The sequence below is a fragment of the Drosophila gunungcola genome, unplaced genomic scaffold (genome assembly GCF_025200985.1).
Source record: "Drosophila gunungcola strain Sukarami unplaced genomic scaffold, Dgunungcola_SK_2 000137F, whole genome shotgun sequence".
Classification (NCBI taxonomy): domain Eukaryota; kingdom Metazoa; phylum Arthropoda; class Insecta; order Diptera; family Drosophilidae; genus Drosophila; species Drosophila gunungcola.
Window position 1 is genome coordinate 31,325 of NW_026453298.1, and position 17,749 is coordinate 49,073.

Genomic DNA, 17,749 nt, shown 5'->3' on the forward strand with positions numbered 1-17,749 from the left:
TCAATTTAGAAGTTTTTTTTTTTGTTTTGCTTTGAAAAGCTAAGAAAATGTTCGTGGAAAAATTTGAACTCGATATTAGAGAACACTTTTTTAAATATCTTTCTTAAAATAAATTGAAAAGCACAATTTACACTGGCTTACAAATTGAAATCGACAAAACCAAACCTTGATTTTCCGGCGCAACTGAACTCCCTGATTCAGTGTAATAAATACACAAAGCAACAAAATTACACTGGACAACATTTAACATATTTAACATATTAAATTACCCTAAACAACAGTGTTTTTGGGTGCAGCTTTACGAGCACTTATTTACGTTAATATTACAATTTTTTTAATGAAAGGTCGCATCTCTTTTTTTTTGTCCTCTGTGAAACGTATATTTTTCCAAGTGTATATTTTTAATGCTGTATGCGCATTTCTTGATTTTGAGACGTAGTTTGAGAATACCCACTCCTTGTGAAATGCTTGTGCCCGAACATATACACATATGTACATATTTATAAATGTAAATAAATACACATCGCATGCACATAATCAAGCTGTATATAGCTTTGGCTCAACTGAAGCCCAAAACTCTGTTTACATCAGCAGCGTTTTTAAACTGTTCTAGAGACTCGACTGAAGCTCAACTGTAATTTGTATACTGCTCAGTACTTGCCTATATTCAAAAAGTGTTGAAAATATAAGTGAACATTTTGTCAATAAGAGATTAACATGTCATAAGCCCAAAAATATTTCTAATTCAATATCAAGTAAATTAACCAAGGTAAAAAATATAAACATACCAAATCTACCTTTATAATATTAAACAAGGTGACAAAATTATACATTACAAATGTGAAACAATGAGAGCTTGAGATAGCCAACGCTACAAAATGCACTGTTGAAAATCAGAAAATCAATCAAAGTGAAACAATTTTATTAGCAATTTTTTTTTAATACTTGTAAATATTAATATACATTAAAAATTAACAATAGTTACTTTTTTATATTAATAACATACTTTGTATAAATGTGATCAAAAGTAAAAATTTACAAACTTAATAAAAAAAAATTTTATTTATATTTGATATTCTTAAATTTAAAGAAAATAAGGTGTCGTTTATAGTAGCTAATAAGTTAAGTATTCAAAAAGAAAAAATGGTTAAAAAAAACTCTTAGACCCCTTTTTATTCAAAATGTTTGTTCACAGAAAGACGGAAACTAAAAAGCTGCTTGTTTGAGTGCCTTGCCAATGAATAAGCTTAACAAAACAAGTTAAATATAAATAATTTCGGTACTGAAAGGTGAGTGAAAGATGTAAAAATTGAAAGACCCCCTTTTTACTGGTATTTTTTAACAGACAGACGGGAATTTAAAAGCAGCGTGTTTGAAGGCATCTTCCAAAAAGAGAAGGCTTAACAAAATAATTAATTAAAAAATTAATTATCCAGTTTTAAAATGAAACATCATACGCCGAAGATAGAAGATGTTCCCGTTAACTGCCGTGGTTCGCCTTACCAAAAAAATTTATTTCTTACGTATAAACTAAAATTACTTATATGGGGAGCAATTTTCTGTGATTTACTTTTTATTTCGGTTTTCCTAGCGTTATTAATTTCAATTTTGTATCTTTGTTTTCAATAAACCAAGGGAAGAAAAGTCTATAGCTGGCGTATTTTTTAATAATAATATAATAATAATATTTTGACACTCATGTAATACAAGTAAGCTATTATACAATTATTCTGTTTCTTCACTTTAAATAGTTGAAAGACTTTGAAAAGTAGGCCCTGTTTTAAAGAAATTTAAATGAATTTCGAATAACGATTCAGTCACTTGATACTCTACATATATATATCTTATCTTTTTTGGGTAAATAAATAATGAAACATTTAACTCGAAAATTGTGGTGTTTTGTTTTTGTGAGACATCCATAAAATAGACTTAATCACGTCATTTTGACTTAACACCACTTTAAACTTGCTTTTGAGTGTTTGGTATAAGTATTAAATGGACGTTTGGGGTAGGAATTAAAAATATCATAAATGACAGAATTAAGTTATAATAAGGCCATAATAATTATAACAAGAAAGAAAGCAAACTTCGGCAAGCCGAAGTTCATATACCCTTGCAGCTATTGCAAGAATTAAACATTTTTAAAAACATTAAAATTATGATTTACTTGCGTATATGTTTAAAAACATTGCAGCTATGATGATTTGCAGCTCAATTATTAGATAGTTATTTTATATATTTTTATTATTTCTATGGGAGCTATCATATATGATATAGTCGTCCGATTTTGATGAAATTTAAATCGTAGTTCTAAAATATTTAACCATTACTTTATGTCGAAAAACAAAAAAAAAATTAAGAAACAGCAAAGTTATAATTTTTTTTGATTTTTTTTTCCCGGTTTTTCCTATGGGAACTATGTATATGATATAGTCGTCCGATTTTGATGAAATTAAAACCGTAATTCTGAAATATTTAACCGTTACTATATGTCAAAGAACTAAAAAAAAAATTAAAAAACAGCAAAGTTATAATGTTTTTGTATTTTTTTTCCGAGCTATATGATATAGTCGTCCGATTTTGATGAAATTTAAAATGTGATTCTGAAATATTTAACCATTACTACTACAAAAAAATTAAACAACAGAAAAGTTATAATTTTTTTAAATTTATTTTTTCGATTGTTCCTATGGGAGCTATATGCCAAACCCTCTGCAAGGGTATAATAAAAAAAGGTGTTATAATCAGCATCTTTGAAATTACCATTAAATAAGAGTAATGCAAGATACTTAAAATAAGTGAAATAATAAATTCGAACATTGAAAAACTTTGGTTACAACACAAAACTCAACTAAAAATATTCATCATGTTAAATAAAGTTGATACAAATGATAAAATATGCAGTAAAATTCTGTTTAAAGTTCATAAAAAGTGAATTACAAAAAATGTTGTCATCTGTGTCATCCAAGAATCTTAAACATTGTAGCTCAAACCATTCTATGTAATAATTTATGCTTGACTAAAATTATTCTTATAAATATGTAACTAAAAAGATATGATATGGTATCGTTGTTGTATGTTTGATCTATTGATATGTATCGTTCATAAAATGTTGTTTGCTATTTGACGAAAAAGGTTGAAATTAAATGGACGGAATTTTACTAAAATTTGGCAATTTAAGACGGTAAGAACTCGCTTCACGCAATCAGCTACAGTTTTAAGTTATTATTGTAACGATTTTTCGCCTAATTTCTTAAATACTAATTTGTTTTAGTTTGTTAAGGGAATAATGTTGTTATTTTGAAATATTTGTATGCTAGATTCAGCTATCACATTTTTCTGAAACAAGTAACAAACAAAAGTAACAAAATGCAATTGCATTTCAATTTGAATGTGAATAAAATTTAAATTTGAATGTAATAATATTATAATCGAACAACGATATATGAATAATTCACCGGAAAATAATCATGGCTTCACTGGTTTTAAACATGTACGCAAAAATCTAAAAATAGTTTTGTAATATTAATAGTAAAGCCAGTGATTAATTGAACTCCATTGCAAACACTCGCTTTCGTCGTCGATTTTTATCCACATTCCTATTGCAATCACTATCGCGTTTGTTAATACGAACTTTTATTAACTTTTTATATTTTATTGCAGTATTGATATTAGAACATCAAAAATCGAAACAAAGTCAATTGAAATCGATATAATATAAAAAACAAGAAAGGAAGCAAACTTCGGCAAGCCGAAGTTCATATACCCTTGCAGCTATTAAATATTCTTTATTTTTCCGAATTTTCCTATGGGAGCTATATGCTATAGTCGTCCGATTTTGATGAAATTTAAACCGTATTTCGGAATTATTTAACCATTACTATATGTCGAAGAACTAAAAATAAATTAAAAAATGTCACAGCTCCGACACAGTCCCAGCACTTTAGGCTCTGCGATAAAATATTAAATTAAATAACATCACAGTATCTTGCTTCCTTTAATTGTTTGGCAGAGGTGTTCGTGTTCTCTTATGGCGATAAATGATTTGTTCTTAAAAGAGTGTGCCTTAAAATAAAAAGGTCAGTGCCGAAAAAACACATTTACAAACTTTGCTGAACGGAGAGTTATTCATATTTCGGCTGTGCTATTGAGCGCACCTCCGGGTTAGACCAGCAAGATATAATTTTATAAATACTTATACCCATGCAGAGGGTACTATAATATCAATCAGAAGTTTTCAGCGAAGGAGACATTTTTTTTTAATAGTTCGTCGATATTTAGTGATGGTTTATTATTTTGGAATAACGATTTAAATATGATTAAAATCGGACGACTATATCATATAGCTCACACGGAAACAATCGGAGTATTCAAAAATATAAATTTAAAACAATTTGTTACTTCTATAGTTTTCAATTTTTATACCCTTGCAGAGGGTATTATAACTTCAGTCAGAAGTTTGCAACGCAGTGAAGGAGACATTTCCGACCCTATAAAGTATACATTCTTGATCAGCATCACTAGACGAGTCGATCTAGCCATGTCCGTCTGTCCGTCATTCCGTCTGTCCGTCCGTCTGTCCGTCCGTCTGTCCGTCCGTTTATATGCAAACTAGTCTCTCAGTTTTAAAGCTATCTGCATGAAACTTTCTCAAAAGTTGTCTTTCTATTGCAGGTAGTATATAAGTCGAAACGAGCCGGATCGGACGACTATAGCATATAGCTCCCATAGGAACAATCGGAAAAATAAATGAAAAAAAATTATAACTTTGCTGTTTCTTAATTTTTTTTTTAGTTCTTCGACATATAGTAAATATTTCAGAGTTACGGTTTAAGTTTCATCAAAATCGGACGTCTATAGCATATAGCTCCCATAGGAACAATCGAAAAAAAAATAAAAAGAATTTTAACTTTGATGTTTTTTAATTCTTTTTTAGTTCTTCGACTTATAGTAATGGTTTAATATTTCAGAATTAAGGTTTAAATTTCATCAAAATCGGACGACTATATCATATAGCTCCCATAGAAATAATCAATAATATATAAAATAACTATCTAATAATTTAGCTGCAAATCATCATGGCTTCAATGTTTTTAAACATATACGCAAGTAAATCATAATTTTAATGTTTTCAAAAATATTTAGTTCTTGTAATAGCTGCAAGGGCATATGAACTTCGACTTGCCGAAGTTCGCTTTCTTTTTTGTTTTGTTTTATTCTTTTGGACAAGAAAATGGTTTTATATTTCAGAAATACGATTTTAATTTTATTTAAAATTGAAAAACGATATCATATCATCATTAAAGGGTTTTAATAGGAACTTTGACGAACGGGTGAAGTTCAACCAGCAGTGAGAGTTAAGCCCGAACTGATCGCAAACGGCACCCAAAAGTCATTCAAGAGCACTCAAGAGGACTTTTGCCAGGCAGCTTATAGCTTATAGCCCAATTAAAATCCAATCATCCTATTAACTTTTTCTATATCGTTCAAACTCATTGCCATTATCCCTTCACAGAATCAGACCACGCCCACTGCCACATCCCACCAATCTTCGATTAGATTTATTTTCGGATTAAGACCAAAAATGGAACAATTCCAAGCTGGAGCTGGTTTTTACAAGGCAAATGCAAGAATTTCTTTGGTCAGTCGCTGTGATGTGGAAATAGAAGCTGAAGATTAAGAGAAAATTTCCCAGGAATCCCGACGAAAGAGTCTAAATTTGAAACCTTTAAATATTATAAATTATATTTAAGACATATTAAAAGTTTTTTAAATTTTCTTCAATAAAATTATCTCGAATGCAATTTTTCTATATATGAGAAAGGGGTCTAAAGCGCATTTCAGATTTAAAACAAAAATAAAGGGACATCGCCAAAAACTAGTCAGGTAACATATTATATACATATGGTTCAGAATGTGGGTTCCAAACCAGGGAAAGTTTAGCTGTAATAGTTTCGGAGGTCCTGTTTTGGATTTATTTATAATGTAAATTATTATTACTTTTAATTATTATTAATTATTAATTATTATTACTTTTAAGTTACAAAGCCTGGCCTCTGTGTTATAGGCTGACAATTAAAATTACTTAAAATTGTGAAAAATCATAGATTTTACTTTTGACGGCATGTTCCAAGGACATGGTCCATGAGTCAAGACTGGGACTTCTTCTTACTAAATATTCCCGTTACTAAATTTTCCCCCTTTAAACATTTGGAGCTTAGGTGCCGCCATCTTTTGAGCTGCATAGCCATCGCTAGAAGCTGAGAGCCTACAGCACCCCCACCCTCTCTAACAGTTCTATCGTTCTGTCTCTCTAATGAAGCGATTACCGGCAGAGCAGCGGCCGAACACCATCCGAACAGCGGCCAAACAGCGGTAGAGGCGCGGCAGAGCGGCGGCATAGGAGCATAACTTTTAAAGTATTAGCTCGATCTTAAAAATGTTTGTGTCTACCGATAGATATGACCGAAACACACACACATTGTCCAACACCTACGATCGTACATGTCTCAGAGTGACAGTAAATACTTTCACTTTAAAATAAACTTGCAATGCGAAGGCACTACTTAAATCTGCATGCGGAGCCCAAATCTTAACTTTTTATAGTTTTCGAGATATCGAAGTTCACACAGACGGTCATGGCTAGATCGATTCGGCTATTGGTCCTGATCAAGAATATATATCATTTTGTGGTCGGAAACACTTCCATACTCTTTAACGAATACAAAACGCCTTTTACTCTACGAGTAACAGGTATAAATACGTTCAATTGTTTAATCACATAGCTTATAAAACTAACACACTATTTTACATATAAACAGATGGAGAAAAGAAAACTGAAAATCTGATCGCGATATATCAACTTATAGTTACGGCGCGACAACTTACAGAATTATATTTATACCCTTGCAGAGGGTATTATAATTTCAGTCAGAAGTTTGCAACGCAGTGAAGGAGACGTTTCCGACCCTATAAAGTATATATATTCTTGATCAGCATCACTAGTAGAGTCGATCTAGCCATGTCCGTCTGTCCGTCCGTCTGTCCGTCCGTTTCTACGCAAACTAGTCTCTCAGTTTTAAAGCTATCTGCATGAAACTTTCCCAAAAGTTGTCTTTCTGTTGCAGGTAGTATATAAGTCGGAACGAGCCGGATCGGACGATTATAGCATATAGCTCCCATAGGAACAATCGGAAAAATAAATGAAAAAAAATTATAACTTTGCTGTTTTTTATTTTTTTTTTAGTTCTTCGACATTAGTAATGGTTTAATATTTCAGAATTATGTTTTAAATTTTATCAAAATCGGACGACTATAGCATATAGCTCCCATAGGAACAATCGGAAAAATAAATGAAAAAAAATTATAACTTTTCTGTTTTTTAATTTTTTTTAGTTCTTCGAGATATAGTAATGGTTAAATATTTCAGAATTACGGTTTAAATTTCATCAAAATCGGACGACTATAGCATATAGCTCCCATAGGAACAATCATAAAAATAAATGAAAAAATATTATAGCTTTTCTGTTTTTTAATTTTTTTTTAGTTCTTGGAGATATAGTAATGGATAAATATTTCAGAATTACGGTTTAAATTTCATCAAAATCGGACGACTATAGCATATAGCTCCCATAGAAATAATATAATTATATAAAATAACTACCTAATAATTGAGCTGCAAATCATCATTGCTTCAATGTTTTAGACATATACGCAAGTAAATCATAATTTTAATGTTTTCAAAAATATTTAATTCTTGCAATAGCTGCAAGGGTATATAAACTTCGGCTTGCCGAAGTTTGTTTCCTTTTCTTGTTTTTATTTATTTTTAGGATTGTTCTACAAATCGCTTGCTGTGCGATTGGCAAGAAATTATCAACTATGAGCTGCTCCCCTATGGCCAAACACTTAATTCGGCTTTGTACTGACAACCATTGCCCAGATGCGCCCCGTTTTGGTCAATAGAAAAGGATTTGAGTTTCCATCAGGACAATGCTAGACCACACACATCAATAGCTCCGAGAACTTGGATGGGAGGTTCTTTTGCGTCCACCTTATGCCCGGACATCGCACCAAGTGATGTGGATAGTGAAATCTAAGCTACAAGAGAGGATTGTGAAAACCGACTGGTTCAGTTTTCTAATAATAAGAACGAAGGGTTTTATGAGAGGTGTATCATGAAATTACCATCGAAATGGCAATCGATTGTGGAAAAAAATGGGGCTTATCTGAAATAAATCGGTTAATTCTAACCATAAAAAATGGATTACTTTTACTTGACCTTATATTAGAAAAATTTTAAGCCTGAGTTTGATTTATAAAGGTAATACCTTTTTTAAATTCCTTTTTTTCCTTTTGAGCATTCCCTTACATATTTGTTTGATGTGCTTTTTCACAACATCTTGAAACAAAATTTAACTTTAAATTATTAGTGTACAACATTAGAAACAAACCATTCAAAGCTTTAACTCATTCTATATCCGAATTATGAATGATATTTTTTGGAAGTGCTAGCCTATGTTTTGGTTCTGTTTGCTGAACTCTTCATCGAGTATACACCCACACTTACTCCCAGTATTATTTAATTTTTTATCTAATTTTTATCAGTGTTTTTTTTCCGACTCGCACGACTCAGACGAACTCGGCTTCGTCTCGAAGCTATAAAAAATCCGTAGGGCATCCAGCCGAACCAGTCCCAGCTCGACTCTGAGCCGCGACGGTTGTAGCCGCGTTAGCCATAACATCCGCAACACTCCAGAGCCAGAATTAATTTTATTTCTTTTTTTTTTGATTTTCCTCCCTTCCTGCTGCCCTCCTTGGACCACCAACGCCAGCAAAATGCGTCGCGCAGACGCTTTTACTATCACGGCTTGTGCGATTTTGGTCCTGCTGCAGATGATGGAAGCGGTAAAGGCTGAGGGGTAAGTCAATGCCCACTATACTATGTGATCCGATTGGCCGAATCACAGACCTACGGCTAGAATAGTATTAATTGAAAAGCAAGAACATAAATCTATAGCCCAAAAAAGTAGAGAACTTAGAACGTAATATTTTAACACTAGTAGGGTATAAATGTATTTGCTATTAATTTAAAAGGAATTGATAAATGGTTTAACTATCAATGAAGTAGCTAAATATTAATTATTATGATTATTGTTACTCTCCTTCCCATCAAACCCCATAACATCCTCCAAATTTGTTATGCTTATGCATTTATCTTGATTCCACTTAGCGAAATACAGGAAAGTTTTCTGATCTTTGTGAACAGTTCATTTCAGTCAAAATGAAACCAAATATTTGTTTATCTGTTAAACAAATTCTTAAAAATTTGAAATCATTTCCGCAGGTTTATATTGGTTTTGACAAATTTTTTACGATAATAACTTTTGAAATTTATGGAAATCAATTAAGTGTTCTTTTTTACATCTCTAAATTGAATTTAGGGTTAGTTCGACCTGTACTGCTGATTGAATATCTCAGTAAGCCATTTTACATTTTACATTTTCTTTTGTTGATAAGTACATTATTAATTTATGACACGATCTCAAATTAGTTATTTTTAGAGTGTATTTAATTATCAGTAATTAAAAAGGAATACAAAGGTAGATTATTGAATACACTTGAAAATTTTGAAAAGTAAGAATAATTTGAAAACAATTTGACTGTGCGAAATATAGTGATGAATGAGTGATGATCAAGTTAACAACATTGTTGTACGTCATCGAGGACTGTAAGTGCGAGGAAAATGGCTAATCGTAGTAAACTTGGATTATATAATCTCTAAGCCGTTTTCAAACTTTTTTGAAGCAGATCAGGTGCCTGGAATCTTTACCGTTAACTCCAGGGCTATTATGAATGCATGTATAAGGACGTATTTATACATATTTATGTATATTTGATTGCCACAGAAAAGAAAAAAGCCAAAATGCATTAACCAAAGCAATTGATAATTTCAAATTTATAAGTTCCAATTGGTATCAATTTGCCTAGAAATTAAACATGATAACATGATTTTTCGATATTCATGTTTGGGTTATTAAATAACAGTTTCCAAATTCACAAAATCAACATCATCTCCTTTGAAACAGAAAAGAACAGAAACACAATATATTATGTAATGAAACTTTTTTTGTTAAAGTGTAAATAAAATGTAATTACGTTTATTACCTTTTTTAAAGTTTAACCAAATCAAAAAGGAGGACAGTTTATAGTTTAAAATATTAGTTTCGGTATGATTCGTAGTGCAATTACGGTTATCACCTTTTCTAAAGATCAACCATATAAAATAAATTTACCAGAGGATTGTTAAGGTTCATAGCTTAAAATTTGTGGTTAAATGTTAATTATATAAACAAGATGCCGGTAAATCTATATTATATGGTTAATCGGATTGTATAGATTTATAGCTTAAAATGTATGGTTTAATTTCCCATCGATATAATTAGTTTTGCCTTTAAGCCGTGTATTTTCAAGGTTAAATTCAAGGTTGCTGATCTATAATTTTAGCCACGTTTCCAAGTTTTGTCGACCTCCATCATTTATGTTAGGAAACAAATCCTAATACTCTGGAGGATTTTGTCGATTTAAATTTGTATTCCATGTCTAAAGATTGTTATTATTACTAATTAGATATTAGGAATAGAAAAAGGTTTTTCAAATGACTATCGAAATCGAGCATCTTATATATTAATCTCAGCGGCAATATAATAAAATATATTTATTGAAATTTAACACTTCATTTTTATACCCTTGCAGAGGTTATTGTAATTTCAGTCAGAAGTTAGCAACGCTGTGAAGGAGACATTTCCGACCCTATAAAGTATATATATTCTTGATCAGAATCACTAGGAGGACAGACGTCCGTCTGTCCGTCTGTCTGTCCGTCCGTCTGTCCGTCCGTTTCTAGGCAAACAGTCTCTCAGTTTTAAACCTATCTGCTTGAAACTTTCCCAAAAGTTGTCTTTCTATTGCAGGTAGTACATAAGTCGGAACGAGCCGGATCGGATGACTATAGCATATAGCTCCCATAGGAACAATCGGAAAAATAAATAAAAAAAATTATAGCTTTGCTGTTTTTTAATTCTTGTTTTAGTTCATAGTAATGGTTAAATATTTCAGAATAACTGTTTAAATATCAACAAAATCGGACAACTATATCATATAGCTCACATGGAAACAATAATAGCTTAAATGTAACTTTTCTATTTTGTAATTTTTTTTAAATTCTTTTTGACTTATTAATAATTTGACAGTTCAGAATTACGCTTTTAATTTTACTAAAATCGGTAAACGATATCATACAGCTGCCATAGAAACTATCGAATAATTAAGCTGCAAATCATCAAAACTTCAATGTTTTTAAACATATACGCAAGTAAACGATAATTTTAATGTTTTGAAGAATATTTAATTTTTGCAATAGCTGCAAGGGTATATGAACTTCGGCTTGCCGAAGTTTGCTTCCTTTCTTGTTTTAATTATTTTTAGTTCTTCGACACATAGTAATGGTTAAATATTTCAGAATTACGTTTTAAATTTCATCAAAATCGGACGATAAAATCATATAGCTGCCATGGAAACAATAAAAATAGTTTTTTTTTTCAATGAAACTTTTATATTTTGTAATTATTTTACAAATTTTTTATGACTTATTAATAGTTTGGGAGTTTAGAATTACGCTTTTAATTCTATTAAAATCGGAAAACGATATCGTATAGCTGTCATAGGAACTATCGAATAATTGCTTTTAAACATATACGCAAGTAAATTCATTTTTGCAAGGGTATATGAACTTTGTTTCTTATAATATAAGAACCAACCAAAAAATGTTCTAATTACTATACAACAAAGGTAGAGTCGAAAACCACCGCAGCCAGTGCGCGGTAAACAAGATGTTAAGCTCATCATTATATGTAAGCCTTAATTTTTAAATATATAAGTAAATACCGTTTGATTTTCTTTGATGATTCTGTTTTAGTAAGTATACCATTGTGGGTCCCGGAACCATCCAATCCCATCGCGATTACAATGTGGCCGTTGCCGTTCACCAGACCAAGAAGCCGGTCACCCTGAAGGTGGGCATCACCGGGCCCTCCTACAACGAAACCCAGACCGTGGAGTTGGCCAAATCCGATGAGTACAAGCAGATCACCTTCAAAGTGCCTCCCCTGGCGGCGGGTTACTATAACCTCACGGCCGAGGGTGTCAAGGGCCTGCAGTTCAAGAACTCCACCAAACTGAACTGGGAAACCGTCAAGCCGTACATCATAATCCAGACCGACAAGGGCAAGTACAAGCCCGGCGATACGATCAACTATCGTGTGATCTTCCTCAACGATAACTTGCTGCCAGCAACGGCCACGGATAAGGCGGTCATTTGGTTCGAGGATCCCAAGCGGAATCTCATCAAGCAGGAGAAGCACATCAAGACCACCGCGGGCGTGTACACGGGAAAATTCGAGCTCTCCGAATTCGCCACCGTGGGCCTTTGGTCCGTGCATGTGCAGAATGGCGAAGAGCAGTTCATTGGGGAGTTCGGTAACTTCTCGACTCGGTCGAGTGAAACTATCTTCTTCATGGTGGAAAAGTATGTGCTGCCCAAGTACTTGATCAAAATGGAGGCCACCAAAAAGGTTTCAGTGCGAGATGGCGAATTGAACGTTGTCCTGAAGGCCAAGTGAGTAACGCCTATAAATCAGTAATGCCCTATGATGCTTAAATCAGCATCATTCCCCTAGTTACACGTATGGCAAGCCCGTGAATGGCAAGGCTCTGGTCAGTGTCCGCCTGCATGAGTCGGGCGGATTGAGCGCTATCGATGGCACTATCCCCGGCCACTCTGTAATGGCCACCGCCGACATGGTCGCTGGCAAGGCCAAGCTGACTATGGATCTGAGGGAGTTCGCCAGCTATCTGCAGCGAGATTCGATATTTTCGAGTGCTCGGATTACGGCCACCGTCGAGGAGGACTTCACCGGCGTGAAGCTCAGCGAGACGGGCGCTATCCGTCTGTATTCCAATCGCTATTTAATGTCCTGCACGGACCATACCTCATGCAGATACTACAAGCCCGACAAGGAGCACCAAATGGCTTTCAAAATAACCCTCGTCGATGGTACACTGCTCACGGACACCAAGTCTGTGGTGAAGGTGGGTCAACAGTCTTGGTAATTCTATTTGTGTTTACTAACTAATATTTATTATTTCAAAATTTCAAAACAAAGGTCAAGTTTATTGAGGGAATTCTAATCAAGTTTAGATTCTACGACAAACAGAATGAGATTCCAGTACCCAAGATTGAGAACAAAACTTTCGTGTTCGAGAGCCATTTGAATGAGTCCAGCATTGCGACTTTCAAGGTGACTCTACCCGATCTGCCGGACTTGGCCAAATTCAACCACTTCTATACCATTGAGCTGGAGTTTCTCGACGAGAAGCGCGAACTCTACAAAATCTTTCCCTATAGGAAGAAGAATAAGAAGGAGGTAAAGGAGTGGTTTGTGGCCAAAGTTCAGAGGCCAAAGGGCAAAAAGAGGTTAGTAAAACTTTCAAAAATAGTTAATATTATATTTTATTCATACAACATTAAGCTACAAAATCAATATGTTCCGTAATGAAATCTTGTCCTCGAGCTTAGCAAAAACTAAGTCTTATTGCCTGCCTTATGGGTTGATAATATTTTGCAGCAAAATATATTTCACGTTTTTTCTGTATTTGAGAGCGCGGTACCAGAACTGATGCACCATAAGTGTATTAACATAATAATCATGTATGTACATTGAAGTCAAAATCATTTCCGTACATAGTATCTAAGCTTTTTTAGCATTAATAGCATTTTATATAATTTAATAAACCCATTTGTTCATAGTTTTCCGTTTTTTCGGTAAACATACACAGAAAAAAATTAAAAGGAAAATATTCTTGTTTGGATGAAATTCAGAATCAATTTGGTCTTGATACATTATACGCCAAGTTTATTTGTTTGAGTGCAAAAAGTATTTGTTTTGAAATATCAATTTTACATTGTTGTTTTCTGTGTAGTACTAATTTTATAATATTATTTTTCTACAGCCAGATCTTGAGTGATTGAAAATGTGACTTATGAATAGAAATGTATACCTTTTACAGACTAGAGATCGGCCAGGAGTATCAGGTGACCCTTAACTCCAGTCGTCCGCTAAAATACTTCGTGTATAACATCATGGGACGTGGAAATATTCTGGAGACGAAGCGATTCGAGTTAGATGAGCCCAAGAAAACCGTCAATGTGACATTAAAGCCCACCTTCCAAACCTCCCCCGATGGTCGTATGTACTTCTACTACGTGGATGAGACTGGCCAACTCCGATATGCCGAGGTCAAGTTCAAGGTGGAGCTGGAGCTGCAGAACAAGATCGAAATCAAGGCCCCCGAGGAGGTGAAGCCGGGTGCCGATGTCGAGCTGGAGATCAAAACGTCGCCAAAGTCCTTCGTTGGCCTAATGGCCGTCGATCAGAGTGTGCTCCTTCTGGGCTTCAGCAACGACTTGAAGAAGGCGCTTATCAATTGGCGTTTGAGTAACTGCTTTACCTGCACACCCTGGCACGCTCGCCACGCTCTCAAACCCGGAGAGAGCTCCGGTGTAGTAACAATGACCAACGCCCACTTCTACAATAGCACCGAACGTAAGTAAATCTAGCTATTAAAATTCGAGCATTAGGAAAAGGTCTTAAAGATTTCTCACTTTATTTAAGTATTAATTAATTCAGAGTTGACTGCCTTACAAAATACCTTAGCACCTTTATAATTTTTGGGCTCATTCCTCGAGTATTGTCAAGTCTTTCCTCGAACCTATTTCTTTTAAGCTGTCCTCTGTCCTCTTTCTATATAGTGGTTTATGTTAAAATTTGATCTATCTTCATTCCTATAAACTAATTTTGTTCTCCTTTAAAACTGTTAAAGGTAAGTACTATTCCGATTCGCAAGCCGCGGAATCGGCCGAGTCAGGAGCTTTAGCCCCTGTTGTGCGAAAGAATTTTGCGACGACCTGGATTTTCGCCGACATTAAGAGCACTGAGAAGGAGGTGTTCAAGTGGATCAAGACCATTCCCGACACGATTACCAACTGGGTGGTAACCGGCTTCTCGCTGCATCCGCTCAAGGGCTTGGGAATCACGAATGAACAGGTACACATTAGGACGTTCCAGCCGTTCTTCGTCTCCGTCCGACTGCCGTACTCGGTGAAACGCGGCGAGGTGATCAATGTGCCCGCTCTGGTCTTCAACTATCTGCCCAAGCAACTGGACGTGGAACTGACCCTGGCCAATGAGGATGCTGAGTACGACTTTGTGGATGCCTCCAATAAGGTCATCGGTGACCGGAAGCGTTCGCTGAAAATTCGAGTGGGTGCCAACGAAGCGGCTAGTGCCTCATTCCTCATCCGACCCAAGGTGATTGGCAATATTCTGCTCAAATTTACGGCCATCTCACCCATGGCCGGCGATGCTGTGCACAGGGCCCTGAAGGTAGTCCCCGAGGGCACCACCCAGTACCAGAACAGGGCCTTCTTTGTCAATCTCAAGGACACGGGCAAGTTCAAGAACACCTTCGAGCTGAAAGTGCCGGCGGAGTTGGTTCCCGATTCGGAGCGTGTGGAGTTCGGACTGGTGGGTGATCTCCTGGGACCAGTGGTCAAGAATCTGGAGCATCTCATCAGGTTGCCCATCGGTTGCGGTGAGCAGACCTTGTCCAATCTGCTGCCCAGCTACCTGCTCAGGGGCTACCTGAAGAGCATCAAGAAATTGACGCCCGACCTGGACACTCGCATCAAGCGGAATCTGCAGAAGGGCTATCAGGATATGTTGCAATACCGCCACGACGATGGCAGCTTCAGTTCCTTTGGACCGAAAAAGTCGCGGCAGGAGGATCCGGAACGCAATGGCTCCACCTGGCTGACCGCCTATGTCCTGCGTTGGTTTAGCAAGATCAAGGACATCGTTGATCTGGACGAGAAGATTTTGGTCAAGGGCTATGAGTTCCTGCTCACTCGCCAGGCGGCAAATGGCAGCTTTACGGAGTTGGGCGAAATTTTCTACGGCTCGCAGAGATCTCTGCTGACCGTTACGGCCAAATCGCTGCTGGCCTTGCTGGAGGAGAAGAAGCCCAACCGGACTGCCATTGACAAGGCGGTGGCCTATCTGAGCTCCAATACGGCCGAATCCGTGGAGCTGTTGCCCAAATCCATAGCCATCTATGCCCTGCAAAGGGCCAAGGCCCCGCAAGCTGCCAAACAGGTGGCCGCCTTCATGGCGCTGGCCAAGCAGGAGGATGACCGCACTTGGTGGGCCGAGGATCTGGAGGAGCGGCACAAACCTAAGAACTGCCCAAGCTGGTGGTGTTGGGTGAGGAGTAAGGATGTGGAGACCACCTCGTACGCTCTGCTCTCGCTTTTGGAATCCGAGCAGGAGACGGCCGACACTGTGCTGAGCATGGTTCGCTGGCTGGTGGCAAAGCGAAATAGCTTCGGAGGATATTACTCCAGCCAGGACACTGTGGTGGGTCTCACCGCCCTCATCAAGTTCGCCGAGAAGTCGGGCTACAAAGCGGCCAAGTGTGAGGTGACCGTTTTCCAACAAGGGCAAGCGAGAGAAGACCGAGAAGCTGACCACATCGGAGGAGAACGATCTGTTGCTCCAGACGGTGGACTTCCCGCAGGGCACCAAGTCCCTGGAGTTCGAGGTCAAGGGCACTGGCGCAGCTCTCGTCCAGATAAGCTACCAGTACAATGTGGTGGAGAAGGAGCCGAAGCCCAGTTTCAAAATTCAGCCCACTGTTATACCCGGAGCATCGCCAGCCAAACTGCAGTTGAACGTTTGCGTGGACTTCGTGGAGAAGGGCAATTCCAAGGAATCCAACATGGCCATTCTGGAGGTGTCCCTGCCCTCGGGCTACACCGCCGATCAGGATAGCTTCAAGGACATCCGTGACATTGCTCGTGTCAGGGTGAGTTGATTGCTATTTAACTACCAGCCTCCTAAGCTAACAATTGATTTCTTTATCTCCCAGTTGGTGGAGACCAAGAACGGTGACTCTGTGGTGAACGTCTACTTCGAGAAGCTGGCCAAGAACGAAAACAAATGCATCCCCGTCCAAGCCATTAGGACCCATGCGGTGGCCAACCAGAAACCGTCCTCTGTGATCCTCTACGATTACTATGACACGAACAAGAGGGCCACCGAGTACTACTCCATCAAGTCGAAGCTCTGCGACATTTGCGAGGGAGATGAGTGCAAGCGCAAGTGCTAGAGTATTCAAAAGCATAATGAACTCACAATATCTGTTGTTCTAACATCAAATAAAATATTGTGATACATTTACTGCATTTTAAATATTTTCAAGGCGAGTTCAGCATAATATTTTACAGACAAACTAAATTCTTACACGAACGATGATTAGGTAAGTGTGTACAGTATGCAAAATTGGTCAGCATTTTGTAATTTACAAGCTTCCTAGGAGAATTAAATGCATTAAGAGTGCATTCAGTATTCAATGAATTAAGTGTATTCCTAAAAGCGAACCTTTCTGTAATTCTAGTTGAAAATACGCGTATTCCTGCGGGAATAAATTGTGTTGTGTTGGGCAAGTCGTTTGAAAAAATTTTTTTTTTCACGACTTTTGAAAACTGTATAGTTAAACGGGAAATCGACTAGCTAAAAAAAAGTTAAACTTTGTGCGCCCATAGCTTTCAAAAAGTAAAGCAACAGAAAAAAGC

General features: G+C 36.3%; 1 protein-coding gene and 1 long non-coding RNA gene across 2 annotated transcripts; both read left to right on the forward strand.

The window, feature by feature from the left end:
- Positions 1 to 526: 526 nt before the first annotated feature.
- LOC128265591 (uncharacterized) lies at positions 527 to 1,647 on the forward strand. Its single transcript, XR_008268887.1, has 3 exons — positions 527 to 769; positions 1,196 to 1,289; positions 1,346 to 1,647. It is a non-coding gene; the product is annotated as an uncharacterized LOC128265591 (long non-coding RNA).
- Positions 1,648 to 8,672: 7,025 nt separating this feature from the next.
- LOC128265593 (pregnancy zone protein-like) lies at positions 8,673 to 17,350 on the forward strand. The gene is given in 8 exon segments (XM_053001709.1): positions 8,673 to 8,921; positions 11,978 to 12,676; positions 12,738 to 13,149; positions 13,224 to 13,534; positions 14,128 to 14,663; positions 14,941 to 16,604; positions 16,606 to 16,980; positions 17,044 to 17,350. Coding segments are annotated over 8 exon segments (4,320 nt in total). The 5' UTR covers positions 8,673 to 8,838; the 3' UTR covers positions 17,284 to 17,350.
- The last annotated feature ends 399 nt before the right edge of the window (positions 17,351 to 17,749 follow it).